Below are 18,258 nucleotides of genomic sequence, written 5' to 3'. Positions count from 1 at the left end.
AAATCCCGTATGAGATGAAGTGGGATAACCACTTGTGAAAAGAAGAAACATTTGAAATGCTGAAAAAGTTATAAATAATATAGGATGGTTGAACATCCTTTGGAAATAAGCTCAACAAATAGATCAAATATTTCTATTAATATTATATGAGAAGTTTGTGGGGAGAAGGATATTCATTTGTTTGCCAGTGCATTTTAGTAAAGTATATTGGAGGGAGAATTCCAAGAGGCTACATTCCACAGTAACAGAGTTATGAAGCAAAGAGCAATCTTTATGTGATGAACCATAGAAAAAATGTTGGTTACTTAATTATCTCAATTTATAGAATGATCATCATTAATATAATTTTTTGAACAAAGTAAAATGGCATTTGAATGTCTGTATGAGGGCTATCCGGTCTTAATAATTGTTCATTCATCACCTCATGAAACTCTGACTCCTCCTAATGCCAATCAGTTGCTCCTTGTTTAAAAAAATATTTTTTACTCAACTTGTCTTAGGCTTTTGTAATAGTGTGTCCTCAATCATTTTACTTGTGTCTTCTACACCCTTTATGCATTTATTATGCCAAACTACATTTATAATTTGCCCAGCATCCTGGTAGCGAATTGTATGAGTCTTCTGTGGCTGCTGTAACAAGTTGCCATGGATTTGATAGCTTCAAATGCTCTCAGTTTATTCTCTCAGTACTGGAAGCCAGGCTCCATGCTCCCACTGCCCGGACTGGGGTGAAGCCTTTCCTGGCCTCTTCGACTTGTGGGGATGCCTGCATTCCTCAGTGTCCGTCCCATCCCTCCAGGCCCCGCCTCCACCGTCACACTGCCTTCTCCTCTTCTGCCTGGCTCTTGGGATCTTTCTTTTTTTTTTTTTTTGAATAATATTTTATTTATTTATTTATTTTGTTACAGATATTTTACCTTTTTACCCCATTGGTACCCCCCACCCTAACCCCCCTCCACCCTGTCCCCGGCTTAGTTGTCCATGTCCATTGGTCATGCATACATGCATATAAGTTCTGTGGTTTATCTCTTCCCACCCCCCCACCCCCCCATCCCCTCTTCTGAGGGATATCAGTCTGTGCCCTACTTCCATGTGTCTGGGTCTACTGTATTCCTCAGACTGTTATGTTCATTATATTCCGTATATAAGTGAGATCATGTGGTATTTGTCTTTTTCTGCTTGGCTTCTTTCACTTAGGATAATACTTTCCAGGTCCCTCCATGTCGTCTCAAAGGATAAGAGATCTTTCTTTCTTACCGCTGCATAGTACTCCATTGGGTATATGTACCACAGCTTTTTTATCCATTCGTCTACTGGTGGACACTTGGGCTGTTTCCAGATCTTAGCTATTGTAAATAGTGCTGCTATGAACATGGGGGTACATATATTCTTCCTGATTGGTGTTTCAGGCTTCTTAGGGTATATTCCCAGCAGTGGGATCACTGGGTCATATGGAAGTTCAATTTTTAATTTTTTGAGGTAGCACCATATTGTTTTCCATAGCGGTTGCACCAGTCTGCATTCCCACCAACAGTGTATTAGAGTCCCCTTTTCTCCACACCCTCGCCAACACTTGTTGTTTGATGATTTGTTGATGGCGGCCATTCTGACAGGTGTGAGGTGATACCTCATTGTTGTTTTAATTTGCATCTCTCTGATGATTAGTGATGTTGAGCATTTCTTCATATGTCTCTTGGCCATTTGTATGTCCTGTTTGGAGAGGTGTCTATTCAGCTCCTCTGCCCATTTTTTAATTGGGTTCTTTGTCTTCCTTTTGTGGATTTGTATGAGCACTCTATATATATTGGAAATTAACCCCTTATCTGAAACATCATTGGCAATGATGTTCTCCCATACAGTGGGTTCCCTTTCCATTTTGATGATTGTTTCTTTTGCTGTGCAGAAGCTTTTTAGTTTGATGTAGTCCCATGTGTTCATTTTCTCCTTTATTTCTGTTGCCTTAGGTGATGTATCAGTGAAAATTCTGCTCCGTATGATGTCCGAAATTTTGTTGCCTACATTTTCTTCTAGAATTTTTATGGATTCACGGGTCACATTTAAGTCTTTTATCCATTTTGAGTTTATTTTTGTGTATGGTGTAAGTTGATGGTCTAGTTTCATTTTTTTGCATGTAGCTGTCCAATTTTCCCAACACCATTTATTAAAGAGGCTGTCTTTACTCCACTGTATGCTCTTGCCACCTTTGTCAAATATTAATTGAGCGTATTGCCTTGGGTCCATTTCTGGGTTTTCAGTTCTGTTCCACTGGTCTGTATGCCTGTTCTTGTGCCAGTACCAGGCTGTTTTGGTTACAGTCGCTTTGTAGTATAATCTGATATCTGGTATTGTGATCCCACCTACTTTGTTCTTCTTTTTCAAGATTGCTGTGGCTATTCGGGGTCTTTTTTGGTTCCATATGAACTTTTGAAGTATTTGTTCTAGTTCTATGAAATATGTCGTTGGTATTTTGATGGGGATTGCATTGAATCTATAGATTGCTTTGGGTAGTATGGACATTTTAATTATGTTAATTCTTCCAATCCATGAACAGGGTATGTGCTTCCACTTTTTTATATCTTCCTCTATTTCTTTTTTCAATGACCTGTAGTTTTCTGCAAATAGGTCCTTTACTTCTTTGGTTAAGTTTATTCCTAGGTATCGTAATTTTTTTGGCGCAATGATAAATGGGATTGTTTTTTCAGTTTCTCTTTCTGTGAGTTCATCATTGATGTACAAGAATGCCGTCGATTTCTTGACGTTAATTTTGTATCCTGCTACTTTGCCAAATTCATTTATTAAGTCTAATAGATTTTTGATGGAGTCTTTAGGGTTTTCTATGTACAATATCATGTCATCTGCAAATAATGATAGTTTCACTTCTTCCTTTCCAATTTGGATCCCTTTTATTTTTTCTTCCTGTCTGATTGCTGTGGCTAAGACTTCCAGTACAATGTTAAATAAGAGTGGCGAAAGTGGACATCCCTGTCTTGTTCCTGTTCTTAATGGAAATGTTTTTAGTTTCTGTCCATTGAGTATGATGTTGGCTGTAGGTCTTTCATATATGGCCTTTATTATGTCGAGATATGATCCCTCTATTCCTACATTGCTGAGCGTTTTTATCAGAAATGGATGCTGGATTTTGTCGAATGCTTTTTCAGCATCTATTGATATGATCATGTGGTTTTTATTCTTCATTTTGTTGATGTGGTGTATCACGTTTATTGATTTGCGAATATTGTACCAGCCTTGCATCCCTGGAATGAATCCCACTTGGTCATGGTGAATAATTTTTTTGATGTACTTCTGGATCCGATTTGCTAGTATTTTATTCAGGATTTTGGCGTCTATGTTCATCAGGGATATTGGCCTGTAGTTTTCTTTCTTCGTAGTGTCTTTTTCTGGTTTTGGAATTAGAATTATGCTGGCCTCATAGAACGTGTTTGGAAGTCTTCCTTCTTCTTGAATTTTTTGAAATAGTTTGAGGAGAATGGGTGTTAGTTCTTTTTTGAATGTTCGGTAAAACTCCCCTGTGAAACCATCCGGGCCTGGGCTTTTGTTTGCTGGGAGAGTCTTGATTACCTCTTCAATTTCCTTGGTTGTTATTGGTCTGTTCAAGTTTTCTATCTCTTCCGGGAATAGTTTTGGGAGACTGTGTGTTTCTAGAAATTTGTCCATTTCACTTAGATTGTCGAATTTGTTGCCATATAGTTGTTCATAGTAGTTGTTAATGATCTTTTGTATTTCCGTGGTGTTGGTTGTTACTTCTCCTCTTTCATTTCTGATTTTGTGTATTTGGGTTCTCTCTCTTTGTTTCTTGGTGAGTCTAGCTAAGGGTCCATCAATCTTGTTTATCTTTTCGAAAAACCAGCTCTTTGTTTCATTGATCCTTTGAATTGTTTTTTTGGTCTCTATGTCATTTATTTCTGCTCTGATCTTTACTATTTCCTTCCTTCTACTTGCTCTGGGGTTTTCTTTTTGTTTGCTTTCTAGTTCCTTAAGTTGTGAGGTTAGACAGTCAATTAGAAATTTTTCTTGTTTTTTGAGGTAGGCCTGTAGTGCTATGAACTTCCCTCTCAGAACTGCTTTCGCTGCATCCCATAGATTTTGTGTCGTTGTGTGTTCATTTTCATTGGTTTCCAGGAAGTTTTTAATTTCTTCCTTGATCTCGTCGGTGACCCAATCATTGTTTAATAACATGCTATTTAACCTCCATGTGTTGAAATGTCTTTGCATGTTCTTGTTGCAATTGATTTCTAGTTTCATGCCATTGTGATCTGAGAAGATGCTTGATATGATTTCAATCTTCTTGAACTTGTAGAGATTTAGTTTGTGTCCTATCATGTGGTCTATCTTTGAGAATGTCCCATGTGCACTTGAGAAGAATGTGTATTCTGTAGTTTTGGGGTGTAATTCTCTGTAGATATCTATTAAATCCATTTGGTCTAGTGCTTCATTTAGAGTCTCTGTTTCGTTGCTAATTTTTTGCCTAGAGGATCTATCCAGTGCTGTCAACGGGGTGTTGAAGTCCCCTGCTATGATTGTATTGTTGTAGATTTCTCCTTGGAAGTCCTCCACAAGATTTTTAATATATTTTGGTGCTCCTATATTGGGTGCATATATGTTTATCAAGGTTATATCTTCCTGTTGGATAGATCCTTTCAATATTATGTAGTGGCCGTCTTTGTCTCTAGTTATGGTCTTCATTTTGAAATCTATTTTATCAGATATGAGAATTGCTACCCCAGCTGTTTTTTGCTTTCCATTTGCTTGGAAAATTTTTTTCCATCCCTTCACTTTCAACCTATGTGAGTCTTTTGTTGAGAGGTGGGTCTCTTGTAGACAACATATAGATGAGTCATGCTTTCTTATCCAATCAGCTACTCTGTGTCTCTTTATGGGAGCATTCAATCCATTAACGTTTAAGGTGATTATTGATATGTACTTATTTATTGCCATTTTTGTTTAGTGTGGTTCTATTTTTCTTCCCATTTCTACTGCTAATTACAGCAGTCCTTTTAACATTTCTTGCAGTGCTGGTTTGGTGCTAATGTATTCCCTTAGCCTTTTTTTGTCTGGGAAGCTCTTTATTTGACCTTCTATTTTGAATGATAGCCTTGCTGGGTAGAGTAGTCTTGGATTCAGATTCTTGTTTTTCAGGACTTTGATTACTTCATGCCATTCTCTTCTGGCCTGTAGTGTTTCTTGTGAGAAGTCAGCTGAGAGCCTTATGGGGTTCCCTTTGTAGGTAACCTGTTGCTTATCTCTTGCTGCTTTTAGGATTCTCTCTTTGTCTTTAATTTGTGGCATTTTAATTACTATGTGTCTTGGTGTGGGCCTGTTTGGGTTCTTCTTACTTGGGACTCTCTGTGCTTCTTGAACTTGAATGCCTTCTTCCTTCACCAAATTAGGGAAGTTTTCTCTCACTATGTTTTTGAATATATTCTCTATCCCTTGCTCATTTTCTTCTTCTTCGGGGACTCCTATGATGCGAATATTATTACGTTTCCAGTTGTCCCATAGTTCTCTTAAGCTGTCTTCCTGTTTTTTAATAGTTTTTTCCTTTTGTTTTTCTGATTGGTTGATTTTTTCTACCCTGTCTTCTAATTCACTGATCCAGTCCTCAGCTTCCCCTACTCTGCTTTTTAAACCTTCCAATGTGTTCTTCATTTCTGATATGTCATTTTTTATCTCTTCTTGTTGGTTTTTAATTTCCAATTGGCTTATTTTCAGTGTCTCTATGTCCTTACTCATGCTGTTCAGCTTCCTCATGATCATGGCTCTGAATTCTAGCTCTGTTAACATGCCTAATTGCTCTGCATTGATCTCATCTTCGGTTGAGGTCTCTTGTTCTTTCATTTGGCTTCTGTTTCTGTGTTTCACCATTTTGGCTATCACTGTGGGCTTTGGAGCCTGTCAAGTTCTCCCTGTGGGTGTTGGTGTTCTGCTGTTTGTGGCTCCCTCTCCTGTGTTTAGATGAGCGAGGGAGGACCCGCGTTGAACACCACTGTCAAGTCTTACTTTCCTGGTTAAAGTTGCCAGCCCAGGAAACGTACTGTTATCCTCTAGCTTTTTGCCTGGAGGCTAGCAGTCTAGGTTACTTGATGAGTTTTGGGTTGTCAGTTGATTGAAAAACTCCCTCTGGTGCTCAGCCAAGGGGCTTTCAGGAGGGTGGGGCAGATGCTGGTTGTTAGTGAGCCTCAATCAGCACTTCAATGGCCCACAGGGTGGGGTTGGATCTCCGAGGGAGGGGCTGCTGCCTCTCCTCAGAGCCCTGGGAAGGAGCAATGTGGCCACCGTCCTGAGTGGCTGCACTCAGCCAAAGCTCTGAGCGCCCTCCAAACCCCGAGTGTCCCGACACAGTTCCAGTCCAGTCCGCCCTCCCTCCGCCGGAGCCCAAGGTGAGTGGCTGTGGATGTTTCAGCCTCTGTCCCGGCTGCGCTGTGGAGCCGCCTGGGAGTGTGACCCGAGGGCGCCGCTCCCAGCTGTGGCCGCTGTCGAGCTGCCGACCGTGGGCTCCCAGCCCCGTCTCGCGCCTTCGCAAGCCTACCGGGATCGAGTCGGTGTCCCTCGTTGTATGGTCCTCGCAAGCTGCTTTTCTGTTGGTTTTTCCCGTCGATTTGTCTGTGTTATAGTTGTAATTCCAGTTTGGTTCTGGGAGACGGTCTGTGCAGCTCCGTTCACTCCGCCGCCATTTTTCGGTTCCTCGGGATCTTTCTTATAAGAACAAACAGTTAGATGCATTCAGGGCCCAGCTGAATAATCCAGGATAATTTTTCTAGCTCAAGATCCTTAGTTTAATCAGGTGTAAAAGAACATTTTTCCATATAAGGCAATTTTTTCACAACCTCCAGGGATTAGGAGCTGATATCTTTAGGAGCCATTATTCAGTCTACTGTACACATGTATCCAGCACCAGAATTAAACCTGTTTTCTTCCTCTTACCAAGGTAATAGGTTTTTCTGGAAGTGTCTACCTTTTTGTTCTTACCAGCAGTCTGATCTCCATGAATCAGGAAGAAAAAGATAAATTATTCTTAAATCTTTCTTCTCACCTCCTCTCCCTGGTCAAATCCTACAAAATCTACTGTCTCTCCCTGTAGCAACACATGGGTCATCTGGGTGCCTCTTTCCACTGTTCCTGCCACCAACCTACTTCAGTCTTTCATTGCTTCTCACACAAGCTATGGCGGTAGGCATTAAAATAGCCTTTTCACCTTTACTCCTTCACCCAGTGCAGGACTATAATGCTCAATCCTGATTATGCTCCTTTTACCCCCTTCTAAAACCTCCAGTGGAATACACTCCCCAGTTGCATAATTATTTTGGTGTTCAGTCTTTATAATCTCTTTTTTCTCTCTTGACCTCTCCCTTAGCTAAGATATATTTAATTCTTAATACACACTGGACACTATCCTACACTAAAAGTAATATGATTTTTACAACAAACCTATGAATCAGATACTTTGATTACAATGATTTATGTAAGTAATCCAAGGCAGAGAGTAACTACTCTTCCAGGGTTACATGCCAACAGAACCCTAGGGATTCTTGCAAAACTCCAGAGTAGAGGGAGCCAGGAAGTTGCCAACCCAGGCATTCTAAATCGAATGTCTCTTATTTACCCACTAAGCTTTACTCTTTCTATCTTTTCTCCACTTTTTCAAACTGTGCATGCATATTTTGTCTTTTGTAAATAACCTCCGCTGTGGCTAAATTGGATTATTAATGGTTCACTAAATCCACCTCATGGCTTGATTCCTCTACATTTTTACCAGCTGAATAATTTCTTTTGGTGGAAAATCTCTCAATATAGTTAGCTTATCTCAAATGTCAATTCCTGCAGGAATCTTTTTTTTTTTTTTTTTTTTTTTTTTCTGTTTCTTTTCAAACTGAACGTGATCGTTCTTTTCCTAAAATGAAGGGAAAGAAAATTCAGATAGAATTGATCATTGTTTCGATTATGATTGTAATTGTGTCACAATCATACAGCTTTAGTTCTGGTCTTCTTTCTGTCCTGGAACATGGCCATTGGGCATCATGCCTGCCACACAGGCAGAATATCTGTTGCCATGTGGCACTCACCCTTGGAAAGGAGACACTAGCATTCACTTGAATGGAAGAATAGTGATGGACTATTTTGCGGATCAGACATTTTTAATGAATGCAATTGTTATAATTATTTAGAGAATGTGTTGGGCTTAATTTATACAGACTTTGGCTAAATAAAATAAACATATTTTAATGAAGTTATTTCTTTCCCTTCTCCAAAGCTAGAAAATATGTGATAAACAAAGAGAAAAATAGATTAACATCCACAATTGTGAGGGTCCTTTGGGTTCTTGCAAAGCTCAAGCTGTGCCAAGTGCAGTGCAACAATGTAACACATGTCTCTTTCTTTAAATAACTTTTAAGACCTGAGAGAACTACACTCCAGCATGTTTCTTATCAACCTTAGGGAATTCACAATGATTTAGTTATTACAGTTTCATTCATAAACCTAATCTCTAAAAGATGTACATAAATCAGTTACCAAGTATCATTTTGGTCATCTTTTTGAGACCTATTAAATATGTGCATAGGGAATAATAATGTTAAAACTTTTGTGTATGGTAAAGTAATTTTGTTTTATGTATTGAAAGTTCCTTTAAAACTTGAAATATTTTCTAGAAGGGTGCCAAACAAAATGAATCATCTTTAAGCTGTTTAATTAACCTAATAAAACAATTTGATAGGGAAAATTTTTTTTAAATCAAAGAAAGGCAGGAAATTGAACAGTTTGTACAAATAAAGGAAAATGTAAGTATCCAGGAAAATTTATATTAAAGATCCTACATTTTTAGGGGCCACAAATCTGGTTATTTCTGTACAGCTGAAGAAAATGAGAAAACTCGGTCAGTAAACTCAATCAGTGACAAGAGTCTAACACTCCAAAACCTAAAAGTGAACCAGTTGGGTTCCTAGCCCTAAGACATTAGATTAGCACAAGCTTTTAAGAAAGAGAGTGCTCAGAGCTAGTGACAAACTCGGTATTATATCCCTAGTGAACACTGCTGGATGCCCTGTAGGCTTTTTTTATGACAGTCGGCTCATGTAGGTCAGTGACCTAATGGCAAAGTTCAGTTCTTTTGATTTCTTTTATGAAGGGCCACGATGATATGACCCAGGCTTTTAACTCCCTTTTCTAGGGGTTATAAATGGACTATAATATATTTATTTTATAAGAAATATGTGTCTTAACAGTAATTACGACTTCACAGGTGCAAGTTATCAGCTTTGCCACAGAACATAATTGGGATTCTCTGGACTTTTATGATGGGGGAGACAACAATGCCCCGAGACTTGGAAGTTATTCAGGTAAATAAGAGAGCTGAGCTTAAAGTACAGTTACACTTGGTCATTGTAAAATCTTTCTCTTTAAAAAAGAAAATGCTCCCTTCAACTCTGACTTGGTAGTTTCAATTTGCTTTTTATAAAGTATATGCAATGAACTAAATCACATAGAAGTTTGAAAGGCTTTAAAGGTAATAAAAAAAAAATTGCTGTTTAAAACTTTACTATATTTTTATTATATTTGTATAATTGTTTTTTGATGCTTTTATGTTAAGAGTAATATAGAGCATCCCCCAAAAGAAGTATACACTACATTGATTAATATTAAAGCCAGTGTTTATTAAAATACATTTCATTTTCAAAATATAATAGAATCTACAGACACCTTGTGTATATTTTTTAGGGACGCCCTGTATTTTCAGCTGTGTTTCAGCAATCATATGTGTGTTGTACACCTTACCCTTAAGAAAAATAAAAAAAGAATGGACAATAAGAATTAAACAGTAAACAGTTCCTAGTAATTATGGTATATCTACATAATAGAATGTTATGCAGCCATTCAATTACAGAGACTGTGTAAAAGCTACAAGGTACTACTGAGTGGAAATAAAGAGAATGTATAATTATTTCTACTACATAAATAAAATTGTATATGTATACATATGTACCAATTAGCAGGTATTAAAATTTGTTAAGATTTGAAGGGTAATTTACGCAATAATCCAACAGCTTCTTTTAGCATATAAAAAGTGAAATGAAGTTTAATTTTAATTTAAACTATACATTTTACATTAACTTTAATTATAGTAGAAATATGAATATAAATTATTGACTTATACATTTTACATATACCGAAATAAGTTCAAATGGTTTTAAGTTATATATATATTTAAAGATTTATATATATTTACATGTTATATATATATATATATATATATATATTTAAAGAGTTTTACATTTATTTTTAGAGATAGAGGAAGGGAAAAGAGAGAAACACCGATGTAAGAGTGAAACCTCATTTGTCTGACTCCTGCACACCCCCTGCTGGGGACTGAGCCAGAACCCAGGCACATGCCCTGCCTGGGAATCGAACCAGCGGGGAAGGACACCCAGCCAACTGAGCCACAAAGGCCAGTGCTTTAATAGATTTTTAAATGGTGTATGATAACAAGTTTTTTAGCATCACCACTGAGGAAAGTAAAGAAGAAATATCTAGAGTAGGAGTAACTTGGTTTAGGCATAAAACATATTTTAGATATTTAGACAGAAATCTTTCCTGAAAAAAAAATCTTTATAAAATTTTGAGTATACGTTTTTTAGATTAGGGATAATACATTCTTAATAATAAATACAACAATGAATGGGATAAGAGTGATAAATAACCTGCTCACGATGACCGAGTGTTAGCTCTGTGTGAGGCTTGTTGTGCATGTCCTCATTGGATATTTCTAGCAGTCCTTATTGGTGACGGGGGCTTAGAGAGGTGACGTTGCCCAAGGTTGTACAGCTAATGCTAGAATGAGGCTGGGGTCCAGCTGAGATAACAGCAGTCAGAGGACTAAGACATCCTCTAAGGCATGAAAGGCAGGTTGAATGACCTTTGAGTTTTTGTCATCCTCTGTCATCACATTGTTAAGACACGATGGACTGAGAGCAAGCTCAGGGGAGAAAAAAAGCATTTGTGTGTTCTGTAATGAACCCATCAGGATCTTTTTTTTTAATAGAAGAATCAGTGGTTAAGGTCCACAGAATTGCACAAAGCAACTGTACAGTAACTAGTTATTTAAGATGTTTGCAACACTATTGTAATCTTAAGCATCTTAAACTATTACTCAATGTCAAATAACCAAGAAGTATTTGGTTTCTGCAAATATTTTATATTTTCACTCAATAATTGAAAAAACTAAAGTGATTTTCTTTAGAAGTTTATAAGAACATCATTATAATGCATTTGCTGAGAGACAAGCCTAACACTAGCTCATATTTGAGATTTTTTAAAATGATAACTACCAACTTTGCTGTCAGAGTATAAGAACTATCTTAACATCTTGACCTGGTATAAAATGTACTTAACCTGGTATTCATAAGAAAGGGCAATCAATGAATATATCCTCAGAACCCATAAGTGAATATACCCTAAAAATTACATACAAACTTTAAAATTAAGTGTATGGAATATTGAAGCCCACATGAAATTCAAAGTATCTATTTTAGGTGACCATAACATTTACTGCTCTGACTTTCTCAGCTCTCTCTGCTCCTATCTATTTTCAGGGAGCAATCTAAAGTGCTCTCAAAGATCTGTCTCCTTGGAGATAGTCAGGAACAATAAAATAAAAGAGAAAGGTGGGAGAAATATTTTTAATAAAAAAATTATTGAAATACGCTTGACTAACACATAATTTTAGTGATAACCTATTGGCTGATTAGTAGTTAACTTACTTAATTTTATTATAGTATTTATTATGTGATCAATGACCTGCCTTTTCAATGATCATTTCAGGAACAACAATACCTCATCTTTTGAACAGTACATCTAACAATCTATATCTAAATTTTCAATCAGACATCAGTGTTTCTGCTGCAGGATTTCACCTGGAATACACAGGTAAATATAATATGTGCTATAGAGGAAAGTTAAGAACAAGTTTATATTAATTTTTAAATAGGATTTTTCTGAATATAGAAATTAAATGGCATTTGTCAAAAGAGAACATTTGGCTTATTTTGTTTTAAGATTTTGATGTGTTCCTTCAATTCAGTTACTAAACTATATGTATAAAGTTCTGATTTTCATCAGAATTTACAAGGTATTTTTTATTGTGAAAACATAACATTATATATACACTCTTAACATTTGTACGTGCACAATACAGTTGTATGAACTATGGGCACAAATACAGCAGATCTGTAGAACCTACTCATCTTGCATGAGTTAAACTTTATACTCGTTGAATGGCAACTTCCCGGTCCTCCCTCCCCTCACCACTGGAATCAACATTCCGCTCATTTCTAAGAGGTCCCCTGTTTGATATTCCACATGTAAATGAGATCATACAATATCTGTTTTCTCTGTCTGGCTTAGTTCACTTAGCATAACATTCTCAAGGTCTATCCATGTTGTTGAAAATATCAAGATATCCTTCTTTTCCATGGTTTTAATAATATTATATTTTACATATATATAAAAAACACATCTTCATCTCTTCATGTAGGTGGACATGTAGTGTGTTTTCATATCTTGGCTATTAATGATGTTGCAATGAACATAGAGTACAGGTATCTGTTTCAGATCCTGATTTTATTTCCTTTGGATATATACCCAGAAATAGTACCACTGGATCATGTGATACTTCTATTTTTAATTCTTTTAGAGACTTTTATTGTAACTGTACCAACTTACATAGCATAGTACAAGGGTTCCTTGTTGCGACATCCTCACCAATACTTGTTATTTAATTTTTATAATAGTCATTCTAACATGTTTGGGGTGACATCTCCTGTGCTTTTGACTTACATTTACTTGACATTTAGTGACGTTGAACAAATTTTCATGTACCTATTGGCCATTTGCATGTTTTCTTTGGAAAAATGTATTTTAGATACTCTGCCCATTTCTATTGATTATAAGAATTCCTTATATATTTTGAATATTAACTGCTTTTTTAGAAAACTTTTATTAGTATTTATTTTATGCTAAATATACTCCCAGATCATATTTTTTGTTTCTTCTGGGTTATCTTTTTCTTCTGTGCAACCTCCCCTTCTGGTTTAGGAAGCACCTGCTCTTTCTCAGAGAGGATTATCTCAGTGTAGCAGGCAGAGCTCGTGTGTGGGTTAATCCGCCCAGGAGCCCTGTACGTTCTACTCCGCATCTGGGGAGCTTTGTTCACCTGGATGTGCTCACTGACCAGAAAATCTACATCTAAACCGTTAAATTCAGCATTGATCTGCAATTCAAGCTTGTGCAGCAAAAATTCCCCATTCTTTCGGGGCCATTGACTCTGTGTCCAGACCCATTGTTTGGCCTGGGCACAGCTACCAACTGCACTATTATAATGACAGAATGACACACACTGCTTCTGTAAAGTGACATCCTTCAAATACTTGGTGGCTTTTTGGATATGCATACTCTTAATGGTCTAGGGAGTTTCACAAGTGTTCTTAAACGTGAACTCGAAAATTTGAATATCTTCATTTGCATGATTTGGTGGGGTTTCTGGGTAAGGTGAATAGCAAACCATTTTCAGAGGTCACCTCAGTCTCCTTATGGGAACAGAGAGTGGACATTAACTCCTTATCAGTAAAATACTTTTACATATAATTTTCTCTATTTTATAGGTTGCCTTTTGATTCTGTTGTTACTTTTGCTAAGCAGAAGCTTTTTCAATTTGATGTAGTCCTATTTACTTACTTATTTTTCTTTTGTTGCTTGTGTTTTTGGAGTCATATAAAAAAAATTGTTGCCAAGACCAATGTCAAGGAGCTTTTTTTTCTATATTTTCTTCTAGAACGTCTACATATCAGGTCTTATGTTTAGGTCTTTAAACCATTTCCAATTAATTTTTGAAAGTGGTGTAAGATGGGGATCCAATTTCATTCTGCATATGATTATCCAATTTCCCCAGCACCATTTACTGAAGAGACTATCTTTTCCTCATTGAGTATTTCTTATTCCCTTGTCAGATGTAATTGACTAGATATGTGACAGTTTCTGGGCTATTGATTCTGTTGTATTGGTCTAAGTGTCCATTTTCATGTCAGTATCATACTTTTTGATTATTCTAGCCTTTCTAATACTGTTTGAAATAATAAAGAATGATGCTTCTAGTTTTTGTTGTTGCCCTTTTCGGGATTGTTTTGAGAATTTGGGATCTTTTGTGATTCCAATTGAATTTTATGATTTTTTTATGTGAAAGAAGTTATTGGTCTTTTGATAGGGATTGCATTGAATCTATAGATGGTTTTGGGTAGTATGGGCATTTTAACAATATTAATCCTTCCAATTCATGAATACAGAATATTTTTTCATTTATTTGTGTTTCTATATTATCTTTTATTAAACTTTTATAATTATCAGTGTACAGATCTTTTACCTTCATGCTTAAATTTGTCCATTATTTTATTGTGTTTTATATTATTGTAATTGGAATTTTTTTTATGTTTTTATTTTGTTAGTTTATAGTAATAAAACTAATGTCTGTATGTTGATTTTATATCCTGCTTCTTTATTAGATTTATTTATTAATTCTATCTTTTTTTGGTGGAGTCTTTAGGGTATTTTGTATATAAAATCACATTATCTGCCAACAAAGACAGATTTGTATATTTTGCCTTTTTGATTTTTTTTTCTTATCTAATTGCTCTGCAAGGATTTCTAGTACTATGTTAAATAGGAGTCATGAGATCCTTAGTTCTTGTTCCTTATCTTAAAGAAAAGGCTTTCAACCTTTCACCATTGCATGTGTTAGCTTTGGGCTTTTCATATATGGCCTTTATTATGTTACAGTGAATTTTTTGCATACCCATTTTGTTGAGAGTTTTTATTATGAAAGAATGTTGTATCTTATCAAATGCTTTTTCTACATCTGTTGATCATATGTTTCTATGGTTCATTCCAATAATGTGATATACTGTATTTATTGACTTTGACATGTTGAACCATCCTTGCATCCCATAAATACCACTTGATGGTGATGGTCTATGATCCTTTTAATGTGTTGAACTTGATTTGCTGATAGCTTACTGTGGATTTTTGCATCTACATTCATCGGGCATATTGTCTTGTACTTTTCTTCTCTTGTAGTGTCTTTGGCTATGGTATGAGGAAAATGCTAATCTTATAAAATGAATTTGAAATGGTTTCCTCTCCTCTAGTATTTTGAAATAATTTGAAAAAGTGCAATGTTAATGCTTTAAATGTTTGGTAGAATTGACCCATGAAGCTACCTGTTCCTATACTTTTCTTTGCTGGGAGATTTTTATTATTGTTTTTTTTAAATTTAAATCATTTTTTTATTTTTCAGTTATAGTTGACATACAACAGTATATTAGTTTCAGGTGTACACCTCAGTGATTAGACATTATATAACCTACTAAGTGATCATCCCATTAAATCTTATACTCATCTGACACCCTGCATAGTTATTAGAGTATTATTGACTATATTCCCTATGTTGTACTTCATATCCCCATGACTATTCTGTAACAACAAATTTGTACTTCTTAATCCCTTCACCTTTTTTACCCATTTTCCAAAACCCCCTCCCATCGGGCAGTCATCAAAATGTTTTCTGTATCTATGAGTCTGTTTTTGTTCTGCTTGTTTATTTATTTTGGTGTGTTGTTTATTTTTTTAGGTTAAATTGTTGATAGATATGTATTTATTGCCATTGTATGGTTTGCACTTTTTATCTTTTTTTCTTCTTAAAGAAAACCCTTTAACATTTCATGTGATACTAGTTTGGTGGTTATAAACTTCTTTAGCTTTTTCTTGTCTGAGAAGCTCTTTGTCGGTCTTTCTATTCTAAATGGGAGCTTTGCTGGGTAGGATTGGTAGTAGGTCCTTGTTTTCCATCACTTGAAACAGTTTGTGTGAATCCCTTTTGGCCTGCAGAGTTTCTGTTGAGAAATCAGTTGACAGTCTTCTTGGTGTTCTAGTGTCGGTAACTAACTGCTTTTCTCTGCTGCTGCTTTTAAGGTTCTCTCTTTTTCTTTGATCTTTTGAATTTTATTTATGATGTGTCTTAGTGTGGGCCTCTTTGGGTTCATCTTGTTTGGGACTCTCTGAGTTTCCTGGACTTGTATGTCTATTTCTTTCACCATATTAGGGAAGTGTTCCGTCATTATTTTTTCAAATAGTTTTTCAATGTCTTGCTCTCTTTCTTCTCCTTCCAGCACCCCCGTGATAAGAATGTTTGTTCACTTGAAGTTGTCCCAGAGGCTCCTTACACTATCCTCGTTTTGTGTTTGTTTGTTTGTTTGTTTTTCTTAACTTATTTTGTTATTCTGGTAGGGTGTTTTTTGTTTTCTTATATTCCAAATTGCTATTTTAATTATTGATTCATCTAGTTTAGTGTTGATTCCCTGTAAATTATCCTTCATTTCTGCTAGTGAATTGTTCATTTCTTACTGCTTCTTCTTTTTATGGTTTTCATGTTCTCTCTCTCTCTCTTTTTTTTATGCTGTTGAAGTTCTCACTAAGTTCATTGAGCATCTTTATAACCAGCGGTTTGAACTCTGCATCTAGTAGATTGCTTGTCTCCGTTTTGTTTAGTGCTTATTAGGGTATTTCAGTCCCATAGAATGGTCATTTGGAAGCATTAGTCCTTTTAAATTGCTCAGCTAGAGATGCTGACAATCTTTAAACTGGTTTAACCATTCTGTCATGGAGCAAAATACCTAATCATTTTAGTCTCTTGGTACCATAATTGATAAGGCAACACCTATCTGACGAATAGAACTGCCACTGCCCAGAGAGACCTACTGCCATTCTCCACCAACTTTGAACATCAAAGCAAGTTTGAATCAGACCTAAATTCACCACAGGCTCATAGTCATTGTAATCTTAACGTAATCACCCTCTTCCACAAAAGTTGTTAGCCGTGGCCCCATCTCATTCTGAGATTTTTCCCTTCCCACACTAGTGTGCCATGGTGATACTGTGAATTATTTCCTTCCGAGCAAAAAACAAAATCTACAAGAACAAAACTGAAACCATTCTTTATTTGAATAAACTCAATTTTTAGTTTCTATTCAATAACTCTAATCCTGATCACTGAATAACAGTAATCATGCCCATGTTTTCTTTATTATCCTCATTTAAAGTTAATTAATTACTAAATCAGTAAGCTTCTGTACAGCGTACTAGCTAGTCATTTTGATGGCACAAGAATTAAATGTAACTTTCAAAAGTTCCTGACTTGCTTAGGCAGTGGTAGAACATTTCAGCAATATTCCAGAGTAAAGTTTAGTGGAAAAGGGAGCTTTTAGCTTTTCTGATCTATTTATTTATATTCTAGAGGGAAAAAAGCACACTTCGCACTGAACCATTCAGTGTGCTATGCCACACTGCAGGAAGATTGCTTGTCTCTGTTTTGTTTACTTCTTTTCCTGGAGCTTTGTTCTGTTCTTTCGTATGGAACAAGTTTTTTGTCTCCTCATTTTGGCAGCCTCTCTGTTTTTATTTCTATGCATAGGTAGAGTTGCTATGTCTCTAGGCTTCCTAGAGTGGCCTTATATAATGGATGTTCTGTAGGGTCCAGTGACACAGCCTCCCCAGTCACCCAAGCTGGGCACTTCCCCCATCCCTGTGTGAGCTGTGTACACCCTCCTATTGTAGGTGAGCCTTGATTGCTGTTGGAATATCAATGGGAATGATTTACTCCCTGGCCAATTAGCAGCAAAGACTGACTGCAACCAGTAACCACAGTAACCACCAACCTCTAACCACCAACCACTGTGGAGGATCAGCTGTGCAGAGGCCACCCCACATAGCAGGGCTTACTTCACCCGGGCTGGGTGCCTGCTGAGTCCTCCCCTTGAGTGTGGTGCTTATGTACGTGATTGGGTGTTGCTTTGACATGGTCTGAAGATGTCACTAAGTACACTGGCTCTGGGACCTTCTAGGAGGTGCAGGCCAAGGTCATCTGCCACCTGTGTTCTGCCTGGGACCACCTGGCAGAAGATACAAAGTGTTCTGCAGATGACTGCTTCTTTTGCTGGACTTGGAGGTGCCCAGGCAAGGCCAGTCTGTGAACCAAGGCTGGCTGCTGCTAGTGCTGGGCCTGGCACCACTTAACGAGAGATATGGGGTACACTGAGGCCAGCTGCTGCTTGTTTGAGAGATTTTAGAGAAGTCTGAAGCATGAGCCAAGACAGGCCATTGGTGTGGAAAAACCCCTGGAAACAACATGCATAGGCCTACAAG

The 18,258-nt window shown here is 36.8% G+C and overlaps 1 protein-coding gene across 3 annotated transcripts in view; it reads left to right on the top strand.

Moving 5' to 3' along the window:
* Positions 1-18,258, top strand: part of CSMD3 (CUB and Sushi multiple domains 3) — a 1,073,312-nt gene that overhangs the window by 913,225 nt on the left and 141,829 nt on the right. For all 3 annotated transcript variants that reach the window (XM_036263876.1, XM_036263875.1, XM_036263874.1), the window contains 2 exons: positions 9,257-9,353; positions 11,833-11,937. In XM_036263876.1, the coding sequence (XP_036119769.1) occupies positions 9,257-9,353; positions 11,833-11,937 (202 nt within the window). The remainder of the gene's footprint in view (positions 1-9,256; positions 9,354-11,832; positions 11,938-18,258) is intronic.

Source organism: Molossus molossus, unplaced genomic scaffold, assembly GCF_014108415.1.
Source record: "Molossus molossus isolate mMolMol1 unplaced genomic scaffold, mMolMol1.p scaffold_m16_p_16, whole genome shotgun sequence".
Classification (NCBI taxonomy): Eukaryota; Metazoa; Chordata; class Mammalia; order Chiroptera; family Molossidae; genus Molossus; species Molossus molossus.
Note: the sequence above shows the minus strand (reverse complement) of the source record. Positions and strands in the feature narration are given on the sequence as shown.